The 26410-nt window shown below is 40.0% G+C and overlaps 2 protein-coding genes across 5 annotated transcripts; one reads left to right on the forward strand and one right to left on the reverse strand.

The window, feature by feature from the left end:
- On the reverse strand, positions 1 to 24651 carry LOC110990762 (nephrin-like). The gene is made up of 10 exons (XM_087142128.1): positions 24554 to 24651; positions 14581 to 14726; positions 13033 to 13413; positions 10368 to 10697; positions 8169 to 8507; positions 4397 to 4693; positions 3483 to 3800; positions 2564 to 2869; positions 1305 to 1634; positions 1 to 476 (listed from the first exon to the last, which is right to left on the reverse strand). Exons 2-10 carry the CDS (start codon positions 14639 to 14641, stop codon positions 166 to 168), a joined length of 2673 nt encoding a protein of 890 aa, XP_086998254.1. The 5' UTR covers positions 14642 to 14726; positions 24554 to 24651; the 3' UTR covers positions 1 to 165.
- Positions 16508 to 18676, forward strand: LOC147797547 (uncharacterized). Of its 4 annotated transcripts, none has more exons than XM_087142135.1 (4): positions 16508 to 16694; positions 17135 to 17187; positions 17484 to 17585; positions 17679 to 18676. In XM_087142135.1, the coding sequence occupies exons 1-4, from the start codon at positions 16608 to 16610 to the stop codon at positions 17995 to 17997; spliced, it is 561 nt and encodes a 186-aa protein (XP_086998261.1). In that variant the 5' UTR covers positions 16508 to 16607; the 3' UTR covers positions 17998 to 18676. The 4 variants fall into 4 exon arrangements, 2 of the variants coding, with proteins under 2 accessions (XP_086998261.1, XP_086998262.1); XR_015426666.1 differs by lacking the exon at positions 16508 to 16694 and adding an exon at positions 16711 to 16911; XM_087142136.1 differs by lacking the exon at positions 17484 to 17585 and having other exon boundaries at positions 16513 to 16694.
- Positions 24652 to 26410: the final 1759 nt, after the last annotated feature.

The following is a 26410-nucleotide window of genomic DNA, read 5'->3' on the forward strand; positions in this document are numbered from 1 at the left end:
CCCTGTTGAAGACAGTCAACCTCTCACGAGATGAAAGCTAATACTAAATGATGAAACTAAAACGCTCCCCAAAAAGTTGAAAACTTCCAAAGACTCAACAAGCATTTAAAATTAGGGCAAAAGAACCACAAGTATATTTCCAATTCTACATGTAAAAATGAACGATCAGACTGAAAAGTGATACTTACGCAATGTATGCCCCACTACTTTGGCATAGTCGGTATTTTCACCGATGGCATTCCTGGCATACACCCTGATCTCATACTCCGTGTTGTCCTCCAGACCTGTCACTGTGTGTATAGTCTTCCCACCTGTCACACTCTCACCAACACCAGTCTCTGTGGAATCTGACACCTTCAAGTAGCTAACACGGAATGATTGTTCCTCACCACCATTATACCCTGCTGTCCATGTCACTGTCAGAGACTCTGCCGTCTGACCAGTTATCATAACTCTGGTAGGCTTGTCTGGTCTTCCTACATACAAACAGGATTACAACTTTGAATTTACATACATGTACAACTATGTTGCTTCAAAGTAGCAATGTTTAAAGGTTTGCCTGGCAACATTTATGAAAGCTGATATGCATGTCTCTTTTCAGTCAAAAAGGAAAACAATAAAGTTTGATTTATAGAAGTTTACTCTCTGTACAATTCTGGTACAATTTTATCTTTAGCTTTTCAATGAAACTTTAATACTTTTGTCTGTGGGCATCAGGAGGGTGCAAAGGGGGTACTTCGCCCCTTGGAAAGAATTAAAAACAAAAAGGAAAGATGGGGGGGAGTAAAAGACATGTACCAGCATCAGCGTACACATGACACATAGTTGAAGATACACTGAAATGTATACACTTTGTGAGATGTAATTGAAGAGAAGGTGTGCATTATGAAGATTAAAAAAAAAACTTTATGCATACAAATCAGTATTTAAAGTTATAATTTGGGAATTATGATGGCATACTGAAGTAACTTTCTGGAAGTTATTACAGACTGGTTTACTTTTCTTGGAAGAATATCCACTGCGCGCAAGAGTCAAACATGCAAAAGAAAGATTGGGGAATGGCGAAAACATTCTAAAATCCCCAAGCCTTTTTTTTTAAATGAACGTTCATGCAGAATTGGCATCTCTTTTTTAAGATTTCAGATCCGTTCAGAAATATTTTCTGAATGAACATTGTTGGACCTTAATTTTCAAAAATACTGAATAAGCCATTGAGGGAAGGAAAAAACAACTTTTGTTCAAAGGCGAAAACGTAACAGAAATGGAGGAAGGCTTCCTATCATATTGCATAGAATCTGACTCACTTGTTCCAGTGAGATTGACCTTAAGCATGTCTTCCTCTCCTATTCCATTTGTGCTGATGCAGGTGTACGTCCCAAAGTCCATGTCAGAATCAATATTGTTGATGGTCAAAGTGCTGGTCACTTGGAACCCATACACACCATCTCCACCTGTGATGACATTCACCACCATGAACTTAGCCGTGTCTGTCTCATTAGTTATCACTGTGCTGTTTAGACCATACCACTGCATAGTTGGCCTAGGGTTGCCTTCAGCAATGCAGATCAAGGAAGCGCTACCTCCATCTTTACCACCTTGCTCAGTCATTCCTTTATTGGTGATATTGACTTCATCTGAGTGAGCAAGAAATTCCACAAAACAAGGCAGCATAAATATCATGTACTGAGATAGCTTGAACAGTTTATTGAACACACTGTAGCATGACACCCTCAACAGAGAAAGACGCTATAATGGCGAACTTTTTCATTAAAAATATTGCCAAAAAATTTCAATGGCATTATGACCAGTATTGATGTGGGTATGAATTCCAAAATTCACAGCTACAATTGTAATTCTACTGTAGGGTATTGCATATATCATGTATATAATGTACCGGTACTATCATGCCTAAAATCACAAGAGGGAAGGCAAGAAACTAAAATGAGGACAGAACATAAAGATAATTCACACAGCAAAAATAAAAGGGATTAACAAAGTTGAAAATTACAACTATTCTTTCCTCCAACCTCGTTCCCATTGGCATAATTTTTACATGTGCCAGTAGATGAGGCTGCCCACTACCCGACAGATGAGAAATCTTGGCAATACAAATTCCCAGTCGTAAACCAAGCAAAACTACCATTAATTTTTATTAAGAATGACCTGTCTTAACGTCCACATGTGGGAGAATAAAATTATGAAGGAATACAATTCATGAACAAATTTTTCAAATGTCACAAGTTTCATTCATATTTGATGGTGTCAGAATGTATGTAACTTATGGTTCTTTTGTGTGATTTGATATTTCCTGGATCTCTTCAAATATGGAGTGGCTCTAACTGGTGACTACAAACAAAATGATCATTTACAGCCACATGTTTACATCCTTCCACAGACTGACTATACAGTAGATCTATGGCAAGGAGCTGCTTTTTGCAGGTACACATGTAAACTGGCCATTATTAGCTTAGCTCAGCCGTTTCACTGAATCTCACTGTTCTACTATTCATACATGAACAACAACTAAATTTGATAGTGTATGTTTATAGTAAGGTGGACTTACAATGCACTATAACAGTGAGTGGAGATGAAACCACATCATTGACCATGTGGGCAGGGTTGCCTGTGGGTATTTCATTGTTTGCTTTACATGTGTAGTACCCAGACCGCTCCCTTGTGATATTACTCAGAGTCAGTGTACTGGTGCCAGCATTGTACTCTGAGTTAAATGCCCGATCGGATCCTTGTTTCTCCCATGTGATATCACCGGGCATAGGATTGGCATCTATGGTGCAAGTCAGGGTGACATTACTGCCTTCAGTAACAGGGGTGTTTGGAGATTGCGTCAAGGAGGTGAATTCAGGAGCATCTGGCGAGTGAAAAAGATGCTTAGAGATTACAGGGAGTCAACAACTGCATACTGTGTACAGCTCATGTTTTAAGTGCCTATATGTACATGTATTAAGGATGGCATGGATAGGTAACTGCAAGATTTCATATTCAGTACAAGTAAATTCACAGTGATCCCAATCCATGGTTTTTGTGTGGTTGGATAGTATCAATCGCTATTCATTTGTACGTGTACATGTGCATCATTTCTCTTTCATGAAGCCATCACCATGCGAAAACTGCACATACACATACAAGCTGATCTGATTTTATATCAAGTTTTGACCTCTCTTTCAGGAACACTTACTGTCATGGCTTTATCCGTGTAGTCCAAAATTTCACTCTAAGTGTGTTATACATAGTTTCAGAAAGTCATGAGGCATTATGTCATGCATGCAGTGGCATGGAAATACCAGTACATGTAGATGTACAATGTAGAACTGCAAAACTGTATATATAACATTTAGTACATCCATGTAGCTACTACATGAAAATACATGTACTTGCCAGACTGCCATATTGGATTTCGGGGGGGACTGTAGGACTGAATTAAAAATGTTCCAAATTTGAATGAAAATGAAATTCTCACTTACATTTCACATTCAGGGTGCATGCGTGACACAAATCTTCAGCACACGATAACTCTGCACTATTATTAGCGCAGCATCTGAACTGATTCTGATTGTGATATTTGGTCAAAACATTGATTCTGTAGGTCGATTCAGATGTATTTCCTCCATAAGCACCTGGGTTTTCTTCTTGATCAATGGGGCTGGTTACACTTTCACTATTATTGTACCAGGTTAGTGTGGTTGCTGGGTTGCTACTCTCTGAGGTCAGGCATGTCAGAGATACTTCATTCCCTGCTGTCACGTCCGGTGGGCAACTCACGCTTATATTCCTGGCACAGACTAAAAGGTACAAGTAAGGAATCACAGGAAAATAATGTATGAACTAGCAAAAATATAGAAGTCAACTTAAAATGCAACAAAAATACATTGTACATGTACTTCTTTGAACTCCTCTGCATAACAATACAGTTTTTTGTATCTTCATCATACCCCTTACCTTATATGAGCTTATAAACTTAATCAAACTTTACCACATACTGACCAAATACTGACATTTCTTTATCTTTAGTAACTACCGGTATCAGTTACAGGTGGCACAATGAATTATAAAAAAATTCAAACATTTAAAGTTTTTAAATTCAAACAAAAAGAAACAATAATGTACATGTACACCATACAAACAGACATAAAAAACTCATAACAATGAGCGTTATGTGTATGTACATGTAAAACTAGAGCTATGATGGCACATTTTAATTTATGGAAAATGATCTCTGCATACACATGCTTGTATGTGTATCTTTTCCAAGGGAACACCTACAACGAATCGAACCTACTGTAGATTTATCAAACAAGAAAGAAACAAATTTCAAGTTCAAAGCACAAACAAACCAAACATGATAGAAAGAACATGTGTTGGCATGCGCTTTACTTACACTTAACACTAACAGCACCAGATGTCTGCCCTACACCTGACTTCCAGGAACCTCTTTCTGCAGTACAGTTGATCACCTTTCCATTAAAAATCCTGCTGGAAATGGCCAATGTGGTCGAGAAGTTGAAGCGATCATTATGAGCTGAGTTTGTTGTCAGCCCAGTTACACTCAAGTCTCCATAGGACCATGTCAGATTCCAGGTTTCTGGATATCCCATGTCAGCTCTGCAAATTAGAGAAGTTGGAGTGTTCTCAACAGCTTGTTGGCTCCCTGTTATCACAGGAGTGTTAGGAGGACCTGCATAATCAAAATTAAAATAATGTTGCATTTATACAATTGGGTCTGTCCACACTAAAAGACACATTTGCACATGACCAAAATCATCTCTTTCTTTACAGTGTTGAGAGTTAAGAAATGAATTTTAACAATTTTATCGATGTTTTTATAACTGTAGTGATTTACATGTAGCTTACACAGTTACATAGGATTTGGTTGCTCATTGTTAAAATAATCAGGATTTTGATGAAAATGTCCATCTTTTTTTAGGGGTTCTGGTGGGACATGTACACAACTGTGTCAGCTCATGTTTTTCAGGTTATCTAAAATACCACTGTCACGGAGAAAAGCAATCCATCTGTTAAAATATGGGTACTACAGGTACATGTATAACATTTGAGAAATGTGTCCAAATCTATGGCTTTTTGTTTCTTTCAGTTATCCTAAACAAAACTTTAATGAGAGATAATTAAGGAATAACATACGTCATGGTGTCTGTCATGTACAGTGGCTAACATGAAACAGGCTAACTTTGCCACTCCTTGAGAAAATAGCTTCAACAAATATTTTCCTGAGAAAAGTTTTACTGTGATAGTTTACATCAAATTTATGTTTTGTTCTATGACACAACGAAACTACATGTAAGATTTGATTTTAGGGATTGCAAATGTCTGTCCACTATTTTTTTATGTCTGTGACAACTACATGTATTTTTCCCTCTAAATGTAAAAACCTTACAGGACTTATCTTTTGAGTACATATACATTTATTACCAAACCAAATTAAATAATACAACGAACAATTCATTAGAAAAGGTTCATAAGAATTATGTCATTGATATTGGACAAAGACATTAGCTTCAAACTGCACATGACTTTTTTCAGTACCTACTGCAAATGCTTACAAATGTTTCATTGGATGCATGTTAGATTCAGGTCACGTACAGTACATGTACACGCATGAGAAAACTCTTGATGCTCTGTATGGAGCGCCAAAGAGGCAAAACACTTGGCGGCAACACATAAGTCGTTCTTCAACATCGATCAATTGTTCTACTTTGATCGATCGTTCTTCTACATTGATCGATCGTTCTTCTACATCGATCGATCGTTCTTCTACATCGATCAATCGTTCTTCTACATCGATCGATCGTTCCCCTACATCGATCTCTTTTGATCGATGAAGAAAGAGCGATGAAAAAAGAGCGATGACAAAAGTGCGATGCAGAAAGACCGATGAAGAAAGACCGATGAAGCTACATTGATGCCAACGTTACCCAACCCCTTCCAGTATCAAATAAAGCAAGTGTTCCCTGTAACAATAGCCCATCAGCACTCAAGGCCACCCGTGTTCAGTACCTGTCAGTCTGGTTCTGAGCCAATTGAGTTGTTAGGCTGTGGATATCATGAAACCACTGAGAATATTTTTATTTTACCCTAGATAGGATGCCAGTTCATTATGGGTCGCTCCCTATAGCCACTGTGGACACCCATTCTTATATTGAATATTGACTTGAACTTTATTTTCCAAACTCAAAAAGTCAACCCCCATGAAATTCAGTGCCAAAGGAAATTATACTGAAAATTGCGTGAAACCCTCCTGCTGCAAGGAAATTATTTCATCTACGGCCATGGCTATAAATGTACTGAATGTAACAGTGTAATTTCCATTGGCTAAGGATTAATTTCTATGTATCACAATGTAATCATGGAGGAAGGACAATTATAATTGAGCTTACTTTTTGGGAATCCCAAGTACATGTACATCAAAATCACACATATATAGTGAAATTTGATACAACAAGTAATGGGAACTAGTGTATTAAGTTTGATAATTGTACATAGTCTAAATTATTACCAACATGCAGGGGAAAAAAAGAAGCATATGCTTTTTGGCTAACCCTATTTAACGAACAATGGTTCCAACTGGACATGAAACATAAGACAGGAGACGTGAGACAACACATTATGATACACTGGCGGGATAGACAACAGTTAAAGATAGATGAGCTAGATGTTGAGACCAGACCTTTAAACAATATTCAGATTGGCATGATTATATGATCTGATTTTCATTATTCAAATAATAAAGTACAAAATGTAGGATTTGAAATAGTAAGTGCTACATCTGCTTTGCTAACAGGAGTGAAAAAATAAAGAATGTGCAAATCTTTCAAGACAGTGTTCAAATGAATTGCTTGATTGAGGAAGTTTACTTGCTATTTTCTTGCCAATGTTAATGAAATAATCACTGAAAGCGTACATCGTAAGCAATATCAGTGTCAAAATCAATTTAGCATCATTTTGCATATAATAGTGCGGATTTTGTTTAACCTTCCGTTCGTTTTACCGAGCAATGAATTAATAAGCTCCTGTGTATCTTTGACATTATGTTTCTCTTTATTAAGACCTTTGTAAGTTTTGTTTGCCATTCTTATAAGACATGTTAAGTTGTTTTTAAACTTTACGTAGGCAGATTTATTATAAGCTGTAGGATTCTGAAGATATATTTATACAAATTATTTTTCTCTGGTTGAATTATAGATTCCTTCCGCTATCCAAGGTGGTTTTCACTTTATATGACTTCGGAGCTCACACTGTGGAAATAAAATTTGTATCTACCTGGAGTAAATATGGGTGCCTATGGTGGCTATAGGGAGTGACCCATAACAACTGGCATCCCATCCAAGAGAAATAGAAATGATATTCTTGTAGTGGTTTAAACCAGATAAACAGACTCGCCTGACAACTCAATTTAATGACTCAGAGGAGACTGACGGGTAATGAACACGCGGGTGGCCTTGAGTGCTAGTGGGCTATGATTACAGGGAACATGTGCTTTGGTACTGGACGGGGGGTTGTGTAACGTTGGCATCAATGTAGCTTCATCGCTCTTTTTCCATCGCTCTATTTTCATCGCTCTTTCTTCATCGATCAAAAGAGATCGATGTAGGGAGCGATCGATCAATGTAGGGAATGATCGATTGATGTAGAAGATCGATCGATTGATGTTGAAGAACAACTGATGTGTTGCCGCCAAGTTTTTGCCTCTTTGACACTCCATACTAGAGACGGAAAACAATTAGATCATTGAAAGCGTAGCGTTTTTTACAGGTCTTGTTGAGATTAGCACAAGAACATACTTTTTCACCTGGAACAGAAAATGTGGTGTGATTTTCCAAGAGGCCAGCCAGCTTTAACCAATTAATGAAAGCTTTCCACAGCCAGTGGAGTCACCTACATGCTTAACCCAACCCAGCAGAGGCCCTCGAGTCTGACAAGTAACATACATGTAAGGGACCATGAGTAGGGTTGTTTTGGAGGAAATGTACATGTACCAACAGTTGGTAAGTGACGGGAGACTTGACCGACTGACACAATGACAAACAAAATTATTGGCAACATAGGTAATGTTCTCACGAATTACTTTAATTACACAACTGGGTTTTCAATTATAGTCCGGAATTGTAAAAAAACCACTCTCAAAGTATACATACCGTTAACATCCAGTGTGACCATGACTGATGGGTATGGTGGCTGTGACTCTGTGGTGTTAGCCTCACACTTCACCTGCTGTTTGTGATTGTCTCGACCAGGTGTAAATGTCCACATGCTGGTTGTATTAACCAAACCATCACCGGGTCCTCCAGTGGCAGGGCCGATAGTACTTTGCTGGTAGCTATTGGAACCAAGATCCCACTGAATGGTGGCTGCTGGTCTGGATCGTGCCTGACAGGTGAAGACATGTGATGCATTTTGGTCTACACTGGCTGTGCCTCCAGGGGAGAATGCACCACTTGGATTTGAGAGTGACATGGTCGAATTCTTTGGTGGCACTGCTCACAAAAGAAAACAGTGTACATGTATGTACATATTTACACTTGTATGTGTATTGTATTTTCTTAACCAAATGCAGTGAAATATTACTGGTACAAGTGAAATAATTTGTCAAAAGTACAGTATCCAAAAATCAGCTTCACACCCAAGTTATTTGTGCAATCTACAAATGTAACGGTACATACATGTACAGGTTTAAATGTATGATGAGCGAATGCATAATCTTCCCAAAATTTCACCTACAGCCCCTGGCCAATGGGCCATGGTCCCTGGTCTCCGTGGTTAAAGTTAGCCCTGGTGACCTGCCATCTAGATATACATACATGACAAGAGGTACAGTAGAACAAATGCACTGTATATATGGTTTATTTCAGTTGGATGATCAATAGGCGACTGTTCACCTCAAACTATGCCCTGTACAGTGTACATGCACATACATGTATGTGATCATGTGATTTAAAAATGAGACACACAAATCGAGGACATGCTTTCCTTTGGGAAAAAGCCTGTGGTGTGAATGGTATACATGCCATTTCCTCTTTCCATGGCTTACATTTTTCAATTGAGCTTGCAAACTGGATGTTGTCCTAGATGAACTTACTTAAGTTACTCCCATTAATAACTTTAGGTGCATCCATACATAATTATAAGCAAAAGAGTACCGAAGTGAATACGTCACGCACACAATTAGTGTGTAAAAGGCATTAGCGCGTGAACCAGTGCATGAACCAATATACGGGCGTTTACTCCATTTGTTTGCACTGCACTTTCTGGTTCACAGTGACGTCACACTTCAGTACTTTATATTGACCAAAAGAAAATGATGCAAAACAGCAAAATATTACAGTACTTCTCTTTAATTTGAAAGCTCAAGGCCCCACCCAGGGATTTATTTTGGAGGTGACGCCTAAGACTGAGGCAAAGTTGAGTATTGGATAACTGCCAAGTTTTCCACTTTTTTCAGTTTCAAAAATTGTCGAGTACTTCATAGCAGTCTGGTTTTACACCTCACTACTCAACAAACATAGCATTAATTGATGTTATTAACTTTCGTTAAATGCCACGGGACCTATTTTTCTCATGCAAGCCTTTTGACTTAGTCAACCATACAATTCTCAAAAATTGCAATCAATGGGTGGGGCAGAGTGGAACTTGAATGGTTTATCTCTTTATGAGAAAGGAAGCCACTAAAATCGGAGATGCCATATCTGACTCATACTTAATTTTGTTCCATCTGGTGTTTGGTGTTCCACAAGGCACAGTATGTATTAAGAGTTTGCTGCTAACTGTGATATAACATTATAACATTCTAAGGTTGTATTCTATGCAGATGACACTGCCAACTTTTATTCGGATAAGGACATTGGGGAAATCAATTAATCATCTGAATGGCGACGTGGCTAGAATTATGACATGGATTGAAAAACCAGTTGTATCTCTATTTCCAAGAATGGATTTGTGCAGTTTGCCCTGCCCGACGTGTAATATTCTTGTTTTAGAGTTCTTAAAATTTTATTTACGCTGCTATTAATGTTAATTATCCTTGTTAACAATTTCTTGTATTTTATATAACCTTAATATTTTAAGAAGCGCATATATTTTTGTACCAAAGATTACAGTTTCGCTTTGTAGGATGTTAATTCCCACATATTTTCTAAATGAACTTTTCAAATTGTCAACAGGTTGAGAACAGTTTTCATACACTGAATGGGTTTCTCTGTAAAAATAATGCATGCATGCTACCAAAACCAGACTGGCATTGTCACTGTCTTCTGGCATCTCAAAATGAGTTTCAAATTTAGTACCAGTACTTCTACATGTCTTTCAATACCAAACACGATAAATTTCCATACATGTACCTTTAACATCGAGAGTCACACTGACACTCAAACCAAGATGGTTCTGTAAGTTGGAAGCCTGGCACATTAACACCTGTTTGTGATGGTTCCATGTTGGCGATAAGGTTGCCACACTTGTGCTGTTGAATAATCCATCTGCTCCTTCAACAACGTCTGGACTTCTGGGTGTAATGCTCACTCCTCCAAGAGTCCATGTGAATGATGCTGCTGGTTTGATGTGTGGTACATGGCATGTAAATAGACGATCCTTTCCTTCTACCAAAACAGCTTTGCCACCAGTGTTAGGATAATGGGCACTTGAATCAAATAATGTTATTGTCGTTGGGACAACTGTAATGGCAAATAGAGAAACCAAACTGTTTACAGTACAAAACACAGTCAAAAGGGTCAGTAAGTTATCATCATGTTAGCAGCATGTCACAGATGGTTTGACATTTTTGCAATGGTTTGACATTTTTGTGACGGTTTGACATTTTTGTGATGTAGAAGTACATGTACATGTACATGTAGGAGAAACGTTGCTTTTGTACATACCGGGGTACACACATGTATGAACATGCAGAAACTTACTAAATATACTTCCAGCTAACAGGGCATTATTACATGTACATTGTACATGTACATATGTACATGTACTTCGTGTTTTCAACCTTGGATTAACCGGTGTGCACGTGCAAAGGACATATGACTGTGCAATCATTGTCATAAGCCCTGGGGGCAAGTGCAAAAACTGTGGTACATACATGTACATGTACAGACTACACAATGTATACATCAGTGAACCAATGCATGAATGCGGAGTGTGCTGGGGCTGGCCGTGCAGGCAACTAACACGTTTTTCCAACATTACAAGTTTGAAGTTTGCACTTTGCAAACACCTTGCATTTTGCAGTCAGGTTCAGTTTTAGAGACAGCAGAGTACATGTATTTCGATGCAAAAGCAAGGTAATCAATGATGGGTTTCTTCCAGGAATAAAAATTAAGGTCATTTGAAACCTGTGCGTGTATGTGTACATGTAAAAAATCAAATATGCTGATTTGCTAGAGTAAATGCCAGATGCAGCTTTCCACCAAGTCTTGTGCTTCTGGCATTTCTACATGTAAGTCCTCATATGGTTGTACAAAAACACTTGGCAACTCAGTGTAAGCAATCAGTTTCTCCTGAAAGGCAAAATCTGGCAACTTTGTCGGTTTGCTTCAGGGTGATCTAGGGGAGGGGTTGACGCTTGCTAGAACTTAATCAACTTCTATAATTCAAGTTAAATTGTACATGTATCATACAGGAGCTCGCAAAGTATGCCCTAATGAGTAATGACTAAAACATTCAGAATTGAAGTTGTCTTTCTGTCCCCAAAATATTTCTTTGAAGATAGATTAGTTCTTCTGTTGAACTTGTATGTACCGTATATACATGTAAACTTCTGCTGGGGTAGTCGGTGAAGGTCATGTACATGTAGAACGTCCGTCAAACTGGTACAGTACATGTGCATGTATATGCATACACATGTACCGTACATGTACACGTACATGTGTACTTTGAAAGTCCTTTTAACTTCAACTTGAGTAGTAGTAAACCCACAATACACAAGTTCAAGAAATCATTAGTATTGGTGAGAAAAATTTTACATTACACTCTTATACAGTGAAATTTTGTATCTGGTACATGTACATGTACATGTAGGTATCACTGTTTTTCTAAATACATTTACACATGTATTAAAAGATTAGACATTAACTGGGGACAAAAGACATTATGGGGACCTAAATGTAACTGAGAAAATGTTTTTCCATGGTGTGGTTTAAACTCTCCTTAAACTAGGAAATTTTCCCCTTACATGTACATGTATGATACATGTCATGTACGTGTACAGTGTACACATGTATACATGTTCCAGTACGTACGGTACGTGTACTTTTCATTATTCTGGCAGAAATTCACCAAATGTAATGTAAACTGAAATCAGAGAGTGTGTACATGTAGCTACTGGTGCAAATAAATTGGATCTGTTTGAAGTTTAAATTTATTTTAGGAAAGGATTTTCCAAGCACGAAAATGTTTCAAACACAAATTCGCCCCAAATCATAATACAATGTACATGTAGTGTGGTCCAAACATGCCAAATGGTGATGGTTTGTTTGCAAAGCAAGAACATTTTCGCCGAAAGGTACAATTTACACATGTTAAACCTCCTATGTTTCTAAATAAAATTCCCTCTTTACCCCTGATTATTAGTTAACTAAGAATGGAGCCTTTATGCTTTCATTGACCTGTAAATTGACATGAAAGAGTGGTCGTTAAGCATGATCGTGCAGGCACGTGCCTTTACTTGCAGTGTCATGGACAAGAGTTGTTGGCATACATGTACATGAAGTTCATTCCAGGATGAAGTTTTTTCATGAATCCACAATGCCACGTGTACACTGTTGATGAAGCGCATTACCCCAAGGTGTAAATTATTTACTGGAGATTTACTACAAGATCTTCGATTTTATCGGAAGTGCCAGTGTTTTTTCTATTTTTTTAACAAACTGTTGACTTGAACAAGTCAGTGGAATGAAAGCTGCAGTAGAACTTACAATCTGTAATCAGCCAATCTTATGAAATTATGACAACTACATGTATACTATACTACATGTATGTAACAAGCAGAAACACCTACCGTACCTATAATTGTTACAGTAGTTGACCTTTCTTTCACGGTGACTCCGCCAGTTATCACGACACGACACCAGTATATTTCAGTCTCATTAGGATTATAAATGACAGGTGAAATTTGTAACGTGAGTATGCCTGAGCTGATGGTACCATCTCTGTAAGCTGTGTAAACAGGTGGACCATAAACAGGGCCATAGACTGTATCAAAATTAGGTGTCTGAAACCTCACAACTCGAGTTCCACTTGCAAACGTTGCACCTTTTCTCCATGTAAGACTGGCAACAGAAGTTCCTTGCGCCTCATATGTACACGTGAGATTAGTTGATCCACCAGAAATGACAGAAACACTTGATTCTGCTGAAACTGTCAACCCTTGTCCAGAGATGGACACTGGAGAAAATACACAAAGTTAGAGGACAAGAAAAATAACTGCACTGTCAATAACATTGACCAAAAGTATAATGTAAACAAGACGCACTGTCTGTCCTTGACAGAACAACTGGCTTTTCTACGTTTCAAGATTTGGAAGGCTATTTATTAATGTTGTATTTTATTCTAACTGTGGTAAGGAACATCTTTCAAAAATGTATGCATACAAAGTGGGAGGGAGTCGGGAGAGTGAGAGGCAGTAGGCATCTTTATAAAAATCCCATACCCTGTACATACACGTACATGATGTGAACATCATGTTGCTGCAGTAGAAAATTCAGAATTTAATGAGATGAACATTGTGTTTGTCAGCAGTCAAACCCTTACAGTAGCTGTTTCAGGGAACTCTTTTGGCTTGATACGAAAAATGAAGTTGGAGTGGGTGGGAATCAAATAGAATTAATTCAATCCGCAGTTTAATACTGAATCACTGGACCACACACTAACTTGCTTCCACAGCCACCGAAGTGACGACACCGATATACAGTATGGAGTGATCTGCAGTTGTTGCCTGTACTGAACAAGTAACACATGCACAGTTTTAACCTGATCGGACATGCACTTCAGAAGATGTACATGTAGTGTTCTTACAGGCAGGCAACAGGCCAGAATCAAATTCAGGTCTGTAGGACAGCTACCCTCCTTGCTGCAGCCACAACACTGCATGCTGATTCCTTTCAGACTGAGGAATCACTGTGTGAAGTATACATGTACATGTACGTGTATTTGCCAGAGCATGACAATACGTGAGCTCACGCTTTCCCTGCCAAGTGGTCGGCACTTTGCCAAAACAATGGCCCTGAAACAGAGGCAGACATTTACATGTACTCTATTGGTAGATTCTGACAGGTGAATTCAGACTGTACCTGTTGGGATTTATTTTTTAGCGATTTATAATCAATTAACTAACTAACCCACTAGGTCCATTATACTAGCGCACATCCTTAATCCTCCAAATTCCTTCAATTGCCCAGCTTCAAAAACTGCATTCATCCTTTATCCTCCAAAATCTCAATTTTTGGGGGCTTATGCACGAAATGAAAGGTACCTGACAACTCATCTACAGTGTACATGTACATCACGTACCGGTTTACAGTGTACATTTTGAAAGGGAAAATACATACTTACTTAATACTGACATCAGTGAGTAAATGTACACAGGTACTTGTGTCTTCATGTGATGAACCATACTGATAACCAAACTTCTCACTGCCACAAGAAAAAAGTTCCAGATTCCAGCTTCACAAGTGCTCCAGATTTATCAATTTTTACCTCTGAAAAAACAAAGAACAATGAACATGAAACATAAGCAGAATGTGGCAAATGAATCCATAATTTCTTAAATTTACCCAATCAAACATGACAAACTTCTGTTTACACAAACATTTGAGCTGACAACTGATTTACATGTACATGTATCTGTACCTATAAATTACCAACTGGCCTTAATTTAATGCCGTGAACGTACTGGTGCAATTTCAGCTCATAAGATCAAGCGATCCATAAGATTGAAAGAAATCATGGAAAGAGTTATATATATACACGTACAGTATACCTGACATATACACCGTACAGATATCACTAATGCCCCTGTGCTACTTCCAGAACTGATTTATTCACTTTACACATGTTCATGTACTGTATCCTCATCAAAATGGTGGAATTCTTGAGCATTTTGCCCATCCACACTGCAAAAAATCAGCAGCATCTCAATAGAGGGCCTGCGTGGAGCACTCTGAAGGGCACTCCAGCCTACCGGTATCTAGATGGGAGCAATAGCAGAATATCCCACCACTCCAAAGAACGACCCCTGGAATGACTCGTTACGTGGGTACAAGTTGAAAATTCCTTGAGAAGAGTGTCACACGTTGACTTGTACCTGGCTATTGAGTATGAGCATGCAAGGTGGTGGGGTATTCTGCAATTGAGCCACCAATTGCAACACATCTCTTTTCCTTTTGTTTTCTTGACCCCATCAAATTAAGGCCAAGCTGCCGGTATGATTGATCATTGGAATGGAAGCAACTTGGGTAAGGCTTTCATTACCCCCAGAACTGTGGCAGTGGGGGATCCGACGTAGGCCCCGCTCCCACACATGGGTGGACGTTGGACCCCCCAGTTCTGGGGGTAAGGCTTTCATCGAAAGGAAAGAAAGAAGGAAAATCGTCATAAAAACTGGTCATAAAAAAAGCGGATTGGTATGCACATACATTCATACAAATGTAGTGTATACATAGCTTGCAAATGTATATGTCTGTTCTAGGACACCATACTGCATGATAGGAAAAAGCATGATGGGATAGGTCATCAGGGTTTTCATGAAATGGCGTCCTGAGATGTGGTGAGATCATTAAAGTTGTGTTACATTATATTTTTGTTATTAAATCCGCCTAATCCTGTGGATTATTGTGTGGACTGTCTGTCTCCAGGAACAACCTAAAACAACCTGTAGCGATCGGCCCGTTACAACGCTATGGTGTGCATGTTTGCTTCTCAAAGTAACAGCATTATCATTAGCACCATGTTCCAATAAGGAAACTAAGTCCTCTTTCTCAAACTAACGTTTTAAACTTAACCCTAACTGCCAAGCACATTGTTTGGCTTACACTACACAGTACTACAAAATACTAAGGACCCGGTTTGAAAAGGGCCCCCCCCTAAGCTCACCGGGTTGCAAAAACCCCTTTTATACTGGCCTGGCTACCTGCCTGGGATGCTGGACTGGTTGTTGATCTCGAACTTCTTCATCCTAGGGTCTATTGTTTGCAAGTACTGGTACATGTAATCTATCCCAGAAGGAACCTGCTTGTGGGTTTAATCCTTCAGCTCTATACAATGTTTACACTAATCCGCTTAGACCCCTATTCATCTGTGCAAGTATGTTGGGGGAAGCCTTTCATCAGGGACTTTGAAATGCCAATGTGCAGACAGGCCTTATATGGGCCTGGAGTAGCCTGAATACTGGGCAGGCATTATACCAGGTGGGCTACGGGAGAGGGGGCCCTTTTCAAACCGGGTCTAAATGGTCGCCGTCCCTAAGTACATGTAGTAGTCTGAGGGGTGCACCCTGGTAATTAGGCCAGAAATATGTCCGCCGAGCTCATTAATAAAAGTTATACACTCAAAATATTCTATATTAGAGGGTCCTGAGAGCCATGGAACTGAGGAATTCAAGAAATGTGAGACTGGACCTCTGGGCCGGACTCGGGGCTTCCAATTCTGAGCAATTTGGATGCAATCGGGTATGAAAGTGGCACTATTTGAGCCATTTTGCTGAGGGACGGTTTTTCAAAATGGCTACTTTTCTGGACAGGGACATTTTCTGCATTTTAGGGGTGGTCTGCTTCTGGTGAAAATTTCTCAAAAATTCATTGGTCAACCCCCCGAAAATTGAAAGGAAAATGAAAGAGGACATGTGGAACATCATTTTTCTGTGCAGCCTGAACACCTGTGAGAGTTGTATTTTTAAAATGTTTGTGAAGTATGGGGATTTATCACTGCTGTCTATGGGAATTTATTTGTAGTGGTGCACCCTATAGATCCAGAGAATGGTGGCGGCCATTTTGTTTTGATGGGGATTTAAAAAGATGTTTTTTGCTGCTTTTTCGGCACATTGAGATTAAATTGAAGCAAAATATAACAGAACACAAAATAATTTGCCCTCTGTACTTTTGAATTCCAGGTTTTTATTGACAAGAGCAGAAAAAACAAGCATAGTGGAGTAAACGTTTACCGGTAAGTGAACCATCATACACTATGGAAAACATTGAGTCATTCGAATCATTCTAGTTTCTGCTTGCTGTCATTTTTTCTTCCTGGCTAGTTTATTTATATAATTATTGAGATGGAAACCCAGATACATAGTTTTGTAGTGCGATAAAATCAAGTAAATCCCAATTTTCTGCTTGGGAAAATTTAATTTTGACTGCTGATAAAGTCGAGGATATAGAGGGCGGGCAGCATGTCGGGGGTGAAAGTTAAAACACACAGTGCATTAAGACTGACACGACTGAACTAAAATTTGTCTGCAGCCTAATAAAGTGGACAATTTCAACGGTTGCCTTGCCAAAAGGATGCTTGACTTTGTCATTCGCCACAGCAAGCGGCGTCTTTCCTGCAGCCCTGCACTTCACGTAGGTTTTGCACGATTGCTCTTGATCTGGTTGCATGTGCCCATTTTTGTGACAGTTTCAGCATGTTCACGAAATTTGTTGATTTATTTGCAGGACATTCCTTGAAGGGACAGTTGTGTCCATTACTGATAAGAGCCTCCTTCCATCAGCTGTGGAAATTCTGTGTTGTACAAACCCCAACATTTCTCAGTCGGCATCAACGTGGGCTGGCCATCAGAATCAGGATTTCCTCTCTCTGTGGTGTACATGTGCATGTATGCATGAGGACAGCATTGCAACTAAGTCCACTGCAGAAGGCTTGATGTCAACAAACCGCCATGCTGCTCGTACCCCTGTGACTGTCCGTTGGACTCTTTGGCACTCGAGTTTGTCTGAGAAATCGTCTCGGCAACATCGGGACGGAGCAGCGTGACATCCTTAAATTGTCAGCACTGCATTGGACTGGTCCTTGAAGACTCATCTCTGGCAACAACTACTTCCTATTTACTCCTGTGTTTGCCTTATATAGACTGTTGGTGAGTTCATCTGAAATGGACTGTAAGTTTGACAGGGACAATTTGTGGCCATTCTGACGCCAGCCTTTGCTACATTTGCAGACTGCACATTCCAATCAACCCAGTATTGCTGCAGAACTAGTTGGCTGTGCAAGTCTGATAAATTTTCTCCTGTGTGTGAGCATCTGACAAAATGCATGTGGCCACACAGACTCACTGTCAAACCCCATAATAATGAACACAGAGCACATCAAATATACTTGACAAGCATGACATGGAATAAGATTTCTTTTATTTTATTAGGGTGTGGTGTGTATGTGGGGGGGGGGTTGGAAGATAGGTCAGTAACCCAGCTAGTACAATTGTGGCTAGGCTGTGGTGGGGGCAGGGCCTGGGAATCATATATCCTCGGCTTGTAGTTTTATAGAATTGGGCAGCCACGACCAGGGATTAACCCTGACATTTAGTACTGAATCCTCCGATTTCAGTATGATTTTACGTACACCAATGCATAGCATCAGCCTCCATTGTGTACAGCTGTTGATCTTCTGTTGGTGTTTCTTTGTTGCAATAAATTGAGAAAGAGCCAAAATACCAGAGAGCCTGATGTCACATTATCATCTGTAACATACAGAAAGTCCCACATACACTTTCCAAAGTCCAACTGTGCGTATAAACTTATAATTAGAACCCTCCCCCTTTCCACCCAGGATCCGCCCCCAAAGTGGGCATATCCACAACACAATGAGCCCAGATTGATCGCAAAATGGAATGTTTGTGTTAAAGAGGGAAATTTTGTCTAGATTTGGTGAGGGAAGGAGAGAAATAAGCACCCTCCAGATGCACAAGGCATGCACACAGGCATGCAGTTTTCCTATTCAAATTGTGCAAAATGGCATAGCCATACCCTTATGCGTTTACCTCTGCGGTTTCTCCCAGGGGCAATATTTTTCAATTTTTTTTTTACATAATGACTTGGGATATATTCTGATTCTCTTAAGAGTGCTGTTGTGTCACAATGTGAAAGTTGCCCGCTATTAAAGGGTGCACCCTGGTAATTAGGCCAGAAATATGTCCGCCGAGCTCATTAATAAAAGTTATACACTCAAAATATTCTATATTAGAGGGTCCTGAGAGCCATGGAACTGAGGAATTCAAGAAATATGAGACTGGACCTCTGCGCCGGACTCGGGGCTTCCAATTCTGAGCAATTTGGATGCAATCGGGTATGAAAGTGGCACTATTTGAGCCATTTTGCTGAGGGAGGGTTTTTCAAAATGGCTACTTTTCTGGACAGGGACATTTTCTGCATTTTAGGGGTGGTCTGCTTCTGGTGAAAATTTCTCAAAAATTCATTGGTCAACCCCCCGAAAATTGAAAGGAAAATGAAAGAGGACATGTGGAACATCATTTTTCTGTGCAGCCTGAACACCTGTGAGAGTTGTGAGTATTTTTAAAATGTTTGTGAAGTATGGGGATTTATCACTGCTGTCTATGGGAATTTATTTGTAGTGGTGCACCCTGAGCCTGAAGGACCTAGCACTACAGATTACTACATGTACTTCTGGCTAGGTTACTTCCATTGTTACTTGTACAGAGAACAATAAAGCCATGCATTCACAGTGCCACAGCACTGTCACTGACTGTATGGTACACTGTCTTATCTGTTGTATCTTATGGCTTCACAGAACAATAAAGTCATGTCCTCTTACAAGCGACAGGGCTGAATACTAAATTTTAGTACAACTTAGGGGTGTGCATTTGCGGGTATTTTTAGAACCGGGTACCCGTTTTTTGTTAACATCGGGTACCCGGGTACCCGGAAAAGAGATCGCCTGATAATGGCATTGCGCGCAACCTGGTGGATCATGTGCCCGAAACACAGTTCTTTTTGGTACCTAGGAAGCAAGCAGAACATTGGTTTAAACGTCGGAGATAATCTCTCCTACCTTTTTATCAAACGAAATTGTTACCTTCAGTTTTCAAATTTTGTGTGGGTGTATGAAACAGAAAAACAAATCTTCACGGGAAACGTCAGAAAAAAGAACAGGGCTGCAAACCACGTACATGATATACGCACCTGCAAACGCTCAAAGGAAATGCCCCGGATGCTGCATGACCACGGACACGCGGAACGCATGTGGCGTGCACGAATGGTGAGCGCTGGTCGTGTCACGTGCGGACCAGATCAGTGCTATGTACGTCACGGGTTAAAAGGCTCAAAGTTTTATGTACAAAAATACCACCGTAACTCGAACAATGCCCACACCATTACATCCACTTATTTTGAAGTTTCTGATTCAAAAAACCGCCACCAAAATGCTTCAAACGGCGTTGAAAGAATCGGAAGTCTAGATAGGGTCAGGAGTCGTCGCAAGTTCATTTCTTTTCTGACGAGGACCAGCACGTTGCATAAATCAACGTAGCTGCAACTGTGTAATCCTGGCTTTCAAGACGCTGAAACTAACCTGATTGTAACGCGGGCCCAATTGTAGTCCCCTTCAGGCAGTCCAATCGCTGACACAGCAGCAGCCATGTGACCGTAAAAAGAAAGGTCATGTGACCACACATAAGGAAGCCCAAGTGAAAAAAAATAGCAGCGCTCCACGTTGTTAAATGACTAAGCGATACGAAAGTTTTGCCACACGAAGGTACGTACCACGATGAAGTGGTTTAGTTTTATAAATACTTTTTCAGGATAACTCCATTCCCCTGAGGTTCAAATTGTCGAGATTTTAATGCATAAGTACTTCGACAAGTGATATTTGATTGGCCGACTGTATTATGACTTGCACCTGTCAACATTTCCTTTTTTTTCGAATGAAAAAATACTTGGATTTGAAATGCTTTAGTACATACAGAAAAAATCATTCCTGCTTTTTTGGTCAATTCCTCATCCACAGTTCCGCTGAATCACTGAGGAAATTCAAGTTGCTTTAATTTAAAAATAATTTTGAAACGGAATATTTCTTAGTATAAAACTTAACTAAACTGGTTCTCTGACTCTTTGGGTTTGTAGCGCACATTTAGTGCTTTGATTACAAAAGAGGCCGATCAACCACACAATTTGTGTGTGATCGCTACTTGCCGCACGCCGTGTGGAGTCCCAGTACCGCAGGAATATTACACAATCCGCTCTCGCTTCGTCGTCAATCCCGACATAAAGTAATTTTCATTCATATTGTTTTATTTGACAAAAATACTCTTAATTCAAACAGTAAGCACTACTTATTCTGCACAAAAGTCATTTAGGCCGACAGGGTTTGATAGTTACAAATACAGTCATGCAAGTGTACATCAACAGCGCTCCCCCCTCATAAGACAAAACTCCTTCGGTCTCTTGTTCATATAGGTTTGGTACAGTCATTTTCCTGCAGCTAAAAAATCCTCAAATTCGAGTGAAATATGGTCAGAAGTCAACTTTGTGTTTTGGATATACTTCAATTTTTTTTTTCGAAATCTAAGCTTTTATATTTGGATTCACAGGATCGATCGACGAAAGTGATGATGACACCTTTCCTAGTTCTGGATCGGTTTAGGATCGAGACAAAAACGTCTTCATAAATAAAAAGTAACCACACGAAAAATCCATTTTCAGCCAAAACTATTGTAAAAAGTTGCTTTTCTAATAGAGAATCTTTTAATTTTGAGAAAATTAGATGAAAAATAAGAATTCTAATGAATTAAAAAGGTAGAAATTGCGTACGGTTTGACTCGACTTTTAAACTGTACAGTGAGCTATCAACGTTATCCTCCCCGCGCCGCACAGTTGACGAACCCATTACGTCACATACATTTCTGCTGCGCCCGTGTAGTTGAGTTCGCAACGACTTTGCGTGGTAACGCCGCGCGAGCCGAGAGTGGGGAAAAGCTTGCAGTTTTTGCTAAATTAACAAAAACGGAAACTCTAAAAAAGTCATTTTGATTAAGCGGACATTAGATGCAAAGGTTTATATGACTATTCAATTTAAAGAAATCTTTAAAATCACACGTAGCGAGTGACCTATCGCCCGTGAATTTTAGTGGTTTTTTCGCTCTTGTGAACTAGGAAATTCCGGAACTAGGAAAACGACTTGCGGTGCAATGGGCGGAGTGGGTAAAAAAATTAGCTGTCGATCTCCGAATTCAAGTTTCATGTATGACTGCGGGACCGGATTTTCATCGGCACGGTGGTTTTCTATGAAGTCTGTCCTTCAGTAAGAAATTTCACAGACATTTTATGCATGAATGTTTGTTCCTAATTTATTTACTTTTTTACTGGTACCCGGCCCGGAAAAATGGAACCGGGTTTTGAAATCGACGGGCGGGTACCCGGGTACCCGGCACAGGCCTAGACTACAACTAGTAATTTGTTGTATCACGTAGGGGAACCATTACTCAATCCAGACAGGCCTAGTTTACATGTAGGTAGATTTAAGCAAGAAAACTTCAAATTTCTAACCCGAGTTTAACAAAAGCCAACCACTCAGTCGAATGATGCCACTTTGTTTTTCGTCTGGTTACCCGACCCTGGCTGTTTGGATTCATCAAAACAAATTTTAATCCAGGTCAAGGAACAAGACTTCATTCGCTTATTTGTCGTTCATGGCTTTCCTCTGGGCGATCATGTATGTGTACGCTGCCTTTTAACCCATTAATTTCTTTCAAAACCAAAAGCCCTGTTCTCTTTTCTTTCTGATATGAAAGGAAACATCATCATCAACTGAATCTGCTTGCCCCGAAGAAGGTACTCAGTTACTGAAAACTAGCTCGGCAATCACATATTTCAGAGCACTGATTTGATATTCTTGTCGATAATCTGATCACGGTGCTACGCAGCCATATTCTTCTATCATCAGCAACTACATGTAGTTTGGATCAAGTTATCTCAAAAACGTAGAATTTGTTCCCTTATGATAGGAACAGTGTTTGAAATACCTTTATTGACATCAAATAATTGTTTAATATATATCAAAGGCTCAGAAAGAATTAACATTATAAACCAAGGCCGGAGAAGTTTACTGATAGACCAATTGCACAGTTTAACAAAAGAGCACCAAGAAAAGACACTAAAATTATAAAAAGAAGCAGTAAGATGAGAACATTCAACCTAGGATACAGGCAAGAAAGCAAGGGGAGAGCCTTGGAGAGGACTGGCCAGGCATGAAGAGGGAAAAAATGGGGGGGGGGTGTAATTATTGCATACGAATTTCGAGAAAGGGAGAACTGGAAAGAGCGTTCTGTTCCTATGATAAGGATACAAAGTCCACTTTCTCAAACTAACATTTTGACTTTAAGGAACCATTAATCAATCCAGACAGGCCTAGTTTAGGTAAATTTTGACAATATTTAAGCAAAAAAACTTCAAATTTCTAACCTGAGTTGGGCAAATGGCAACCATTCAGTCGAATCACACCATTTTGTTTTTCGTCTGGTTACCTGACTCAGGCAATTGGGATTCATCAAAACAAATCTCCATCCAAGTCAAGGAATCGTACCCAACTACATTCGCTAATTTTTATGAGAATACTGTATACAATCACACGTATGAAGCCAAACCACGGTTCACAACCATGCACAATGCATGACATCTACACGTAGATGCTCAACCAACCATAAAAACTTCACGTGTGAAATTAGGCTCCAATAGCATTCAGGCTTTATTTTCCTTTAAAAAACCTCCCTGCCCACAATTTCGACCCAGGATTCGAACCCACACCTCATGCATCACAAAGCATCATTCTGTAATCGCTTGACTACCGCAATTCACACCGGTTGACGGTGTTTTTACTGTTGAGCGAGTCTAATACAGATTGGGCATGCGCAATACAAACACAACCACCGTGGTTTGGCTTCATATGATGGTTGCATATATCTCATTTTTATTCCTCCATGAAATAGGGAAGAGGATGCTAAAGGTAATGAATGCCGGATTAAGGGGAAAGGGGGATAAAAAAATGCTAAAGGTAATGAACCTCAAAGTGACAATCATAATGGCCTCTGTTTCATCAATATCGCGTGAAGTATACTATTATTACTATAGCGAATAAAATACTCCCCAATTCATCCAAACATACATGTATGGCACTCTCAACTTCCAAACACGCGTACGCATGGGCCTTGGCCTACGGATCAAATTTGTACATGCAGGCCTATGCCTATTATTATTATAAATAAATAAGCATGCCTAAGCATGCTAAGCGTTTCATAAATTATAAATTGAAAATTATAGTAAACAAAACATTTTGGGGAAGGTGGCGCACGAGTACGGATTTTTGCCGACATGAATAAGCTTGCAACACTTCAGTTTTTTATAGCTCCATGGTTAAAGTGTCCAAATCTGAGGTGGAATTTCGGCGTACGTGCAAACGGCCTTAGTCAGCTGGTCAGTCTCCAAAAAAGGGATCTTATACCGTGCAATATCTCAAAATAGACAAGCTTGAATGGAATAGAAAGTGGCAAATTCCTACATACATATACATGTACAGTACCTACCTCTCTTCGACCATGGCCCAAACTCTTCAACGCAATATTTTTATGGATCCAAGACCGGCCCCAGCTCCCTGTACTGTATGCTGCATGCGATATGCGGCCTGGCGATATTCACGTCATCGACAGGTTGTCCCGATCAAGTAAAGCGTGTGCGCCGCAAGGTGGCGCCTTTCATTATTTTCCTGGCTGACTAATTTTCAATCCCGTTGTCTGCTTTGCCCCCAGTTGGGTGCCCCTGAATCTACAGAGATGACCCTGGGCCATACTGACACAATCCCACCATTTCTTGGCCCAAACAGACCCCTCTTTTCGAAACAATCTCTGGGGGTACTTTTTGTGCGCCTCGGCCTGGCGGAGAATTTTCCTTGAATTGGGACACTGCACCCTTTATATAACACCCCTTGTGACAGTCTGACACAGAAACAATGCTGAATGGTTGAGAATGCTCCAAAAATCTCCATTTTTGAAAATAAATTGGAAAAAAAAGTCCACTGGCTGTGCTATGGGGAGTAAATAATCAAGGTCAGCCAATAGCAAATGTGCACAAACTGCCAATACATACACTGTACATCATGTACACTTCTACTGTAGTGCAAACAGAAGAATGTGCAATCAGCATTTGAAAATTGCACCTTTCCCCATGAAAAGCTTCAACTAGCACGTCCTACTGATAAGGAAGGGTTACCCCTTTAAGGCCATACACTACCAACAGCAGAGATCAAATACAAGAAAATTATGAAACTCCAGCCATGCATGCTTTGACATGAAAGCTCTACGTAGTTGACACGCTCCAGCCCAAGAGTTGAAAACCTGAGCCCAAAATAGGGCACTTCCAACACAAGAGTGGAACAAACCACCAAGGAGAGTGTTTCAAGAACTTTCAGTCACCTGCGCATATATCCACAGCTTGGTCAGCTGGTGCGCGGGCTGTACTTGACCATCAAGGAAGTACCCCCACCCTTGGTTTGGGCCCTGTTAGGGTTACCCTTCATAATTAGGGTTGGCCTCCGTTAGGGTAAGCCGTCATTAGGGTTGGCCTCCGTTAGGGTTAAGCTCGGTTAGGGTTGGCCCATGGAAACCATCAAGTCCTTCAGTCACTGCTGATTTCTTGAAAATTACACACAAAACAGCATGAACAGTGACAGAGTTAATTGTTTTTCAGAATTTCCACATGATTGCATGGGTATTTACCAGTGGAGCATTGCTCCCAACAATCAAATGTTTCTCATGTCTCATAATTCATAAAACTGCTATCCCTGGCTTGTTCCAGTCTTTCCACCACTGGTGTAACTAACGCAAACGTGAGAAATGATTTTTCAGTCCTGCCGCCATGACATCCAGGACGCCGCCATCTTGGCAATATAGGGTGCACTGTACCAATTCAAGCTCCATTGAAAATAGTGTAAAATCAACCAAGTTTGGAGCCCCATGGCAGGCAACTGAAGTCCCTGAGGCCTTTCAAACCAAAAACAATGTGTTGTTTGGTCCTTCAGATTTCATTTGATTTTCAATTTTTAGTAGGTTAACCAATGATTTTTTTAATTAGCCGACCAAAACAAACTCACCCCCCAAAAAGTGACTGTTGCCAAGCCCTCCCAGCGGCCACTTTTCAAATGACATCCCTCACCTTCCTGGGGCTCTTCTGACTAATTTTCAATCCCGTTTTTGTCTGCTTTGCCCCCAGATGGGTGCCCCTGAATCTACAGAGATGATCCTGGGCCATACTGACACAATCCTACCATTTCTTGGCCCAAACAGACCCCTCTTTTCGAAACAATCTCTGGGGGGGGGGTACTTTTTGTGCGCCTCGGCCCGGCGGAAAATTTTCCTTGAATTGGGACACTGCACCCGTCACGGTAG

Source organism: Acanthaster planci, linkage group LG10 (assembly GCF_054643075.1).
Source record: "Acanthaster planci isolate LZ-2023a linkage group LG10, COTS_SCS, whole genome shotgun sequence".
In the NCBI taxonomy this organism is placed as follows: Eukaryota; Metazoa; Echinodermata; class Asteroidea; order Valvatida; family Acanthasteridae; genus Acanthaster; species Acanthaster planci.

What these genes read in the sequence shown, in the direction of transcription:
- LOC110990762 (XM_087142128.1), bottom strand. Translation starts at nt 14,641, where the DNA reads ATGGTTCATCACATGAAGACACAAGTACCTGTGTACATTTACTCACTG. An exon ending in TGTGACTCTCGATGTTAAAG is followed by an intron (nt 8,508 to 10,367) that starts GTACATGTATGG and finishes TTTTGTGAGCAG; the next exon opens with TGCCACCAAAGAATTCGACC. An exon ending in TGGTGCTGTTAGTGTTAAGT is followed by an intron (nt 3,801 to 4,396) that starts GTAAGTAAAGCG and finishes TGTACCTTTTAG; the next exon opens with TCTGTGCCAGGAATATAAGC.
- LOC147797547 (XM_087142135.1), top strand. Translation starts at nt 16,608, where the DNA reads ATGGAACTGAGGAATTCAAGAAATGTGAGACTGGACCTCTGGGCCGGA. An exon ending in AGCAATTTGGATGCAATCGG is followed by an intron (nt 16,695 to 17,134) that starts GTATGAAAGTGG and finishes TTTGAATTCCAG; the next exon opens with GTTTTTATTGACAAGAGCAG. An exon ending in AGTGGAGTAAACGTTTACCG is followed by an intron (nt 17,188 to 17,483) that starts GTAAGTGAACCA and finishes ATTTGTCTGCAG; the next exon opens with CCTAATAAAGTGGACAATTT.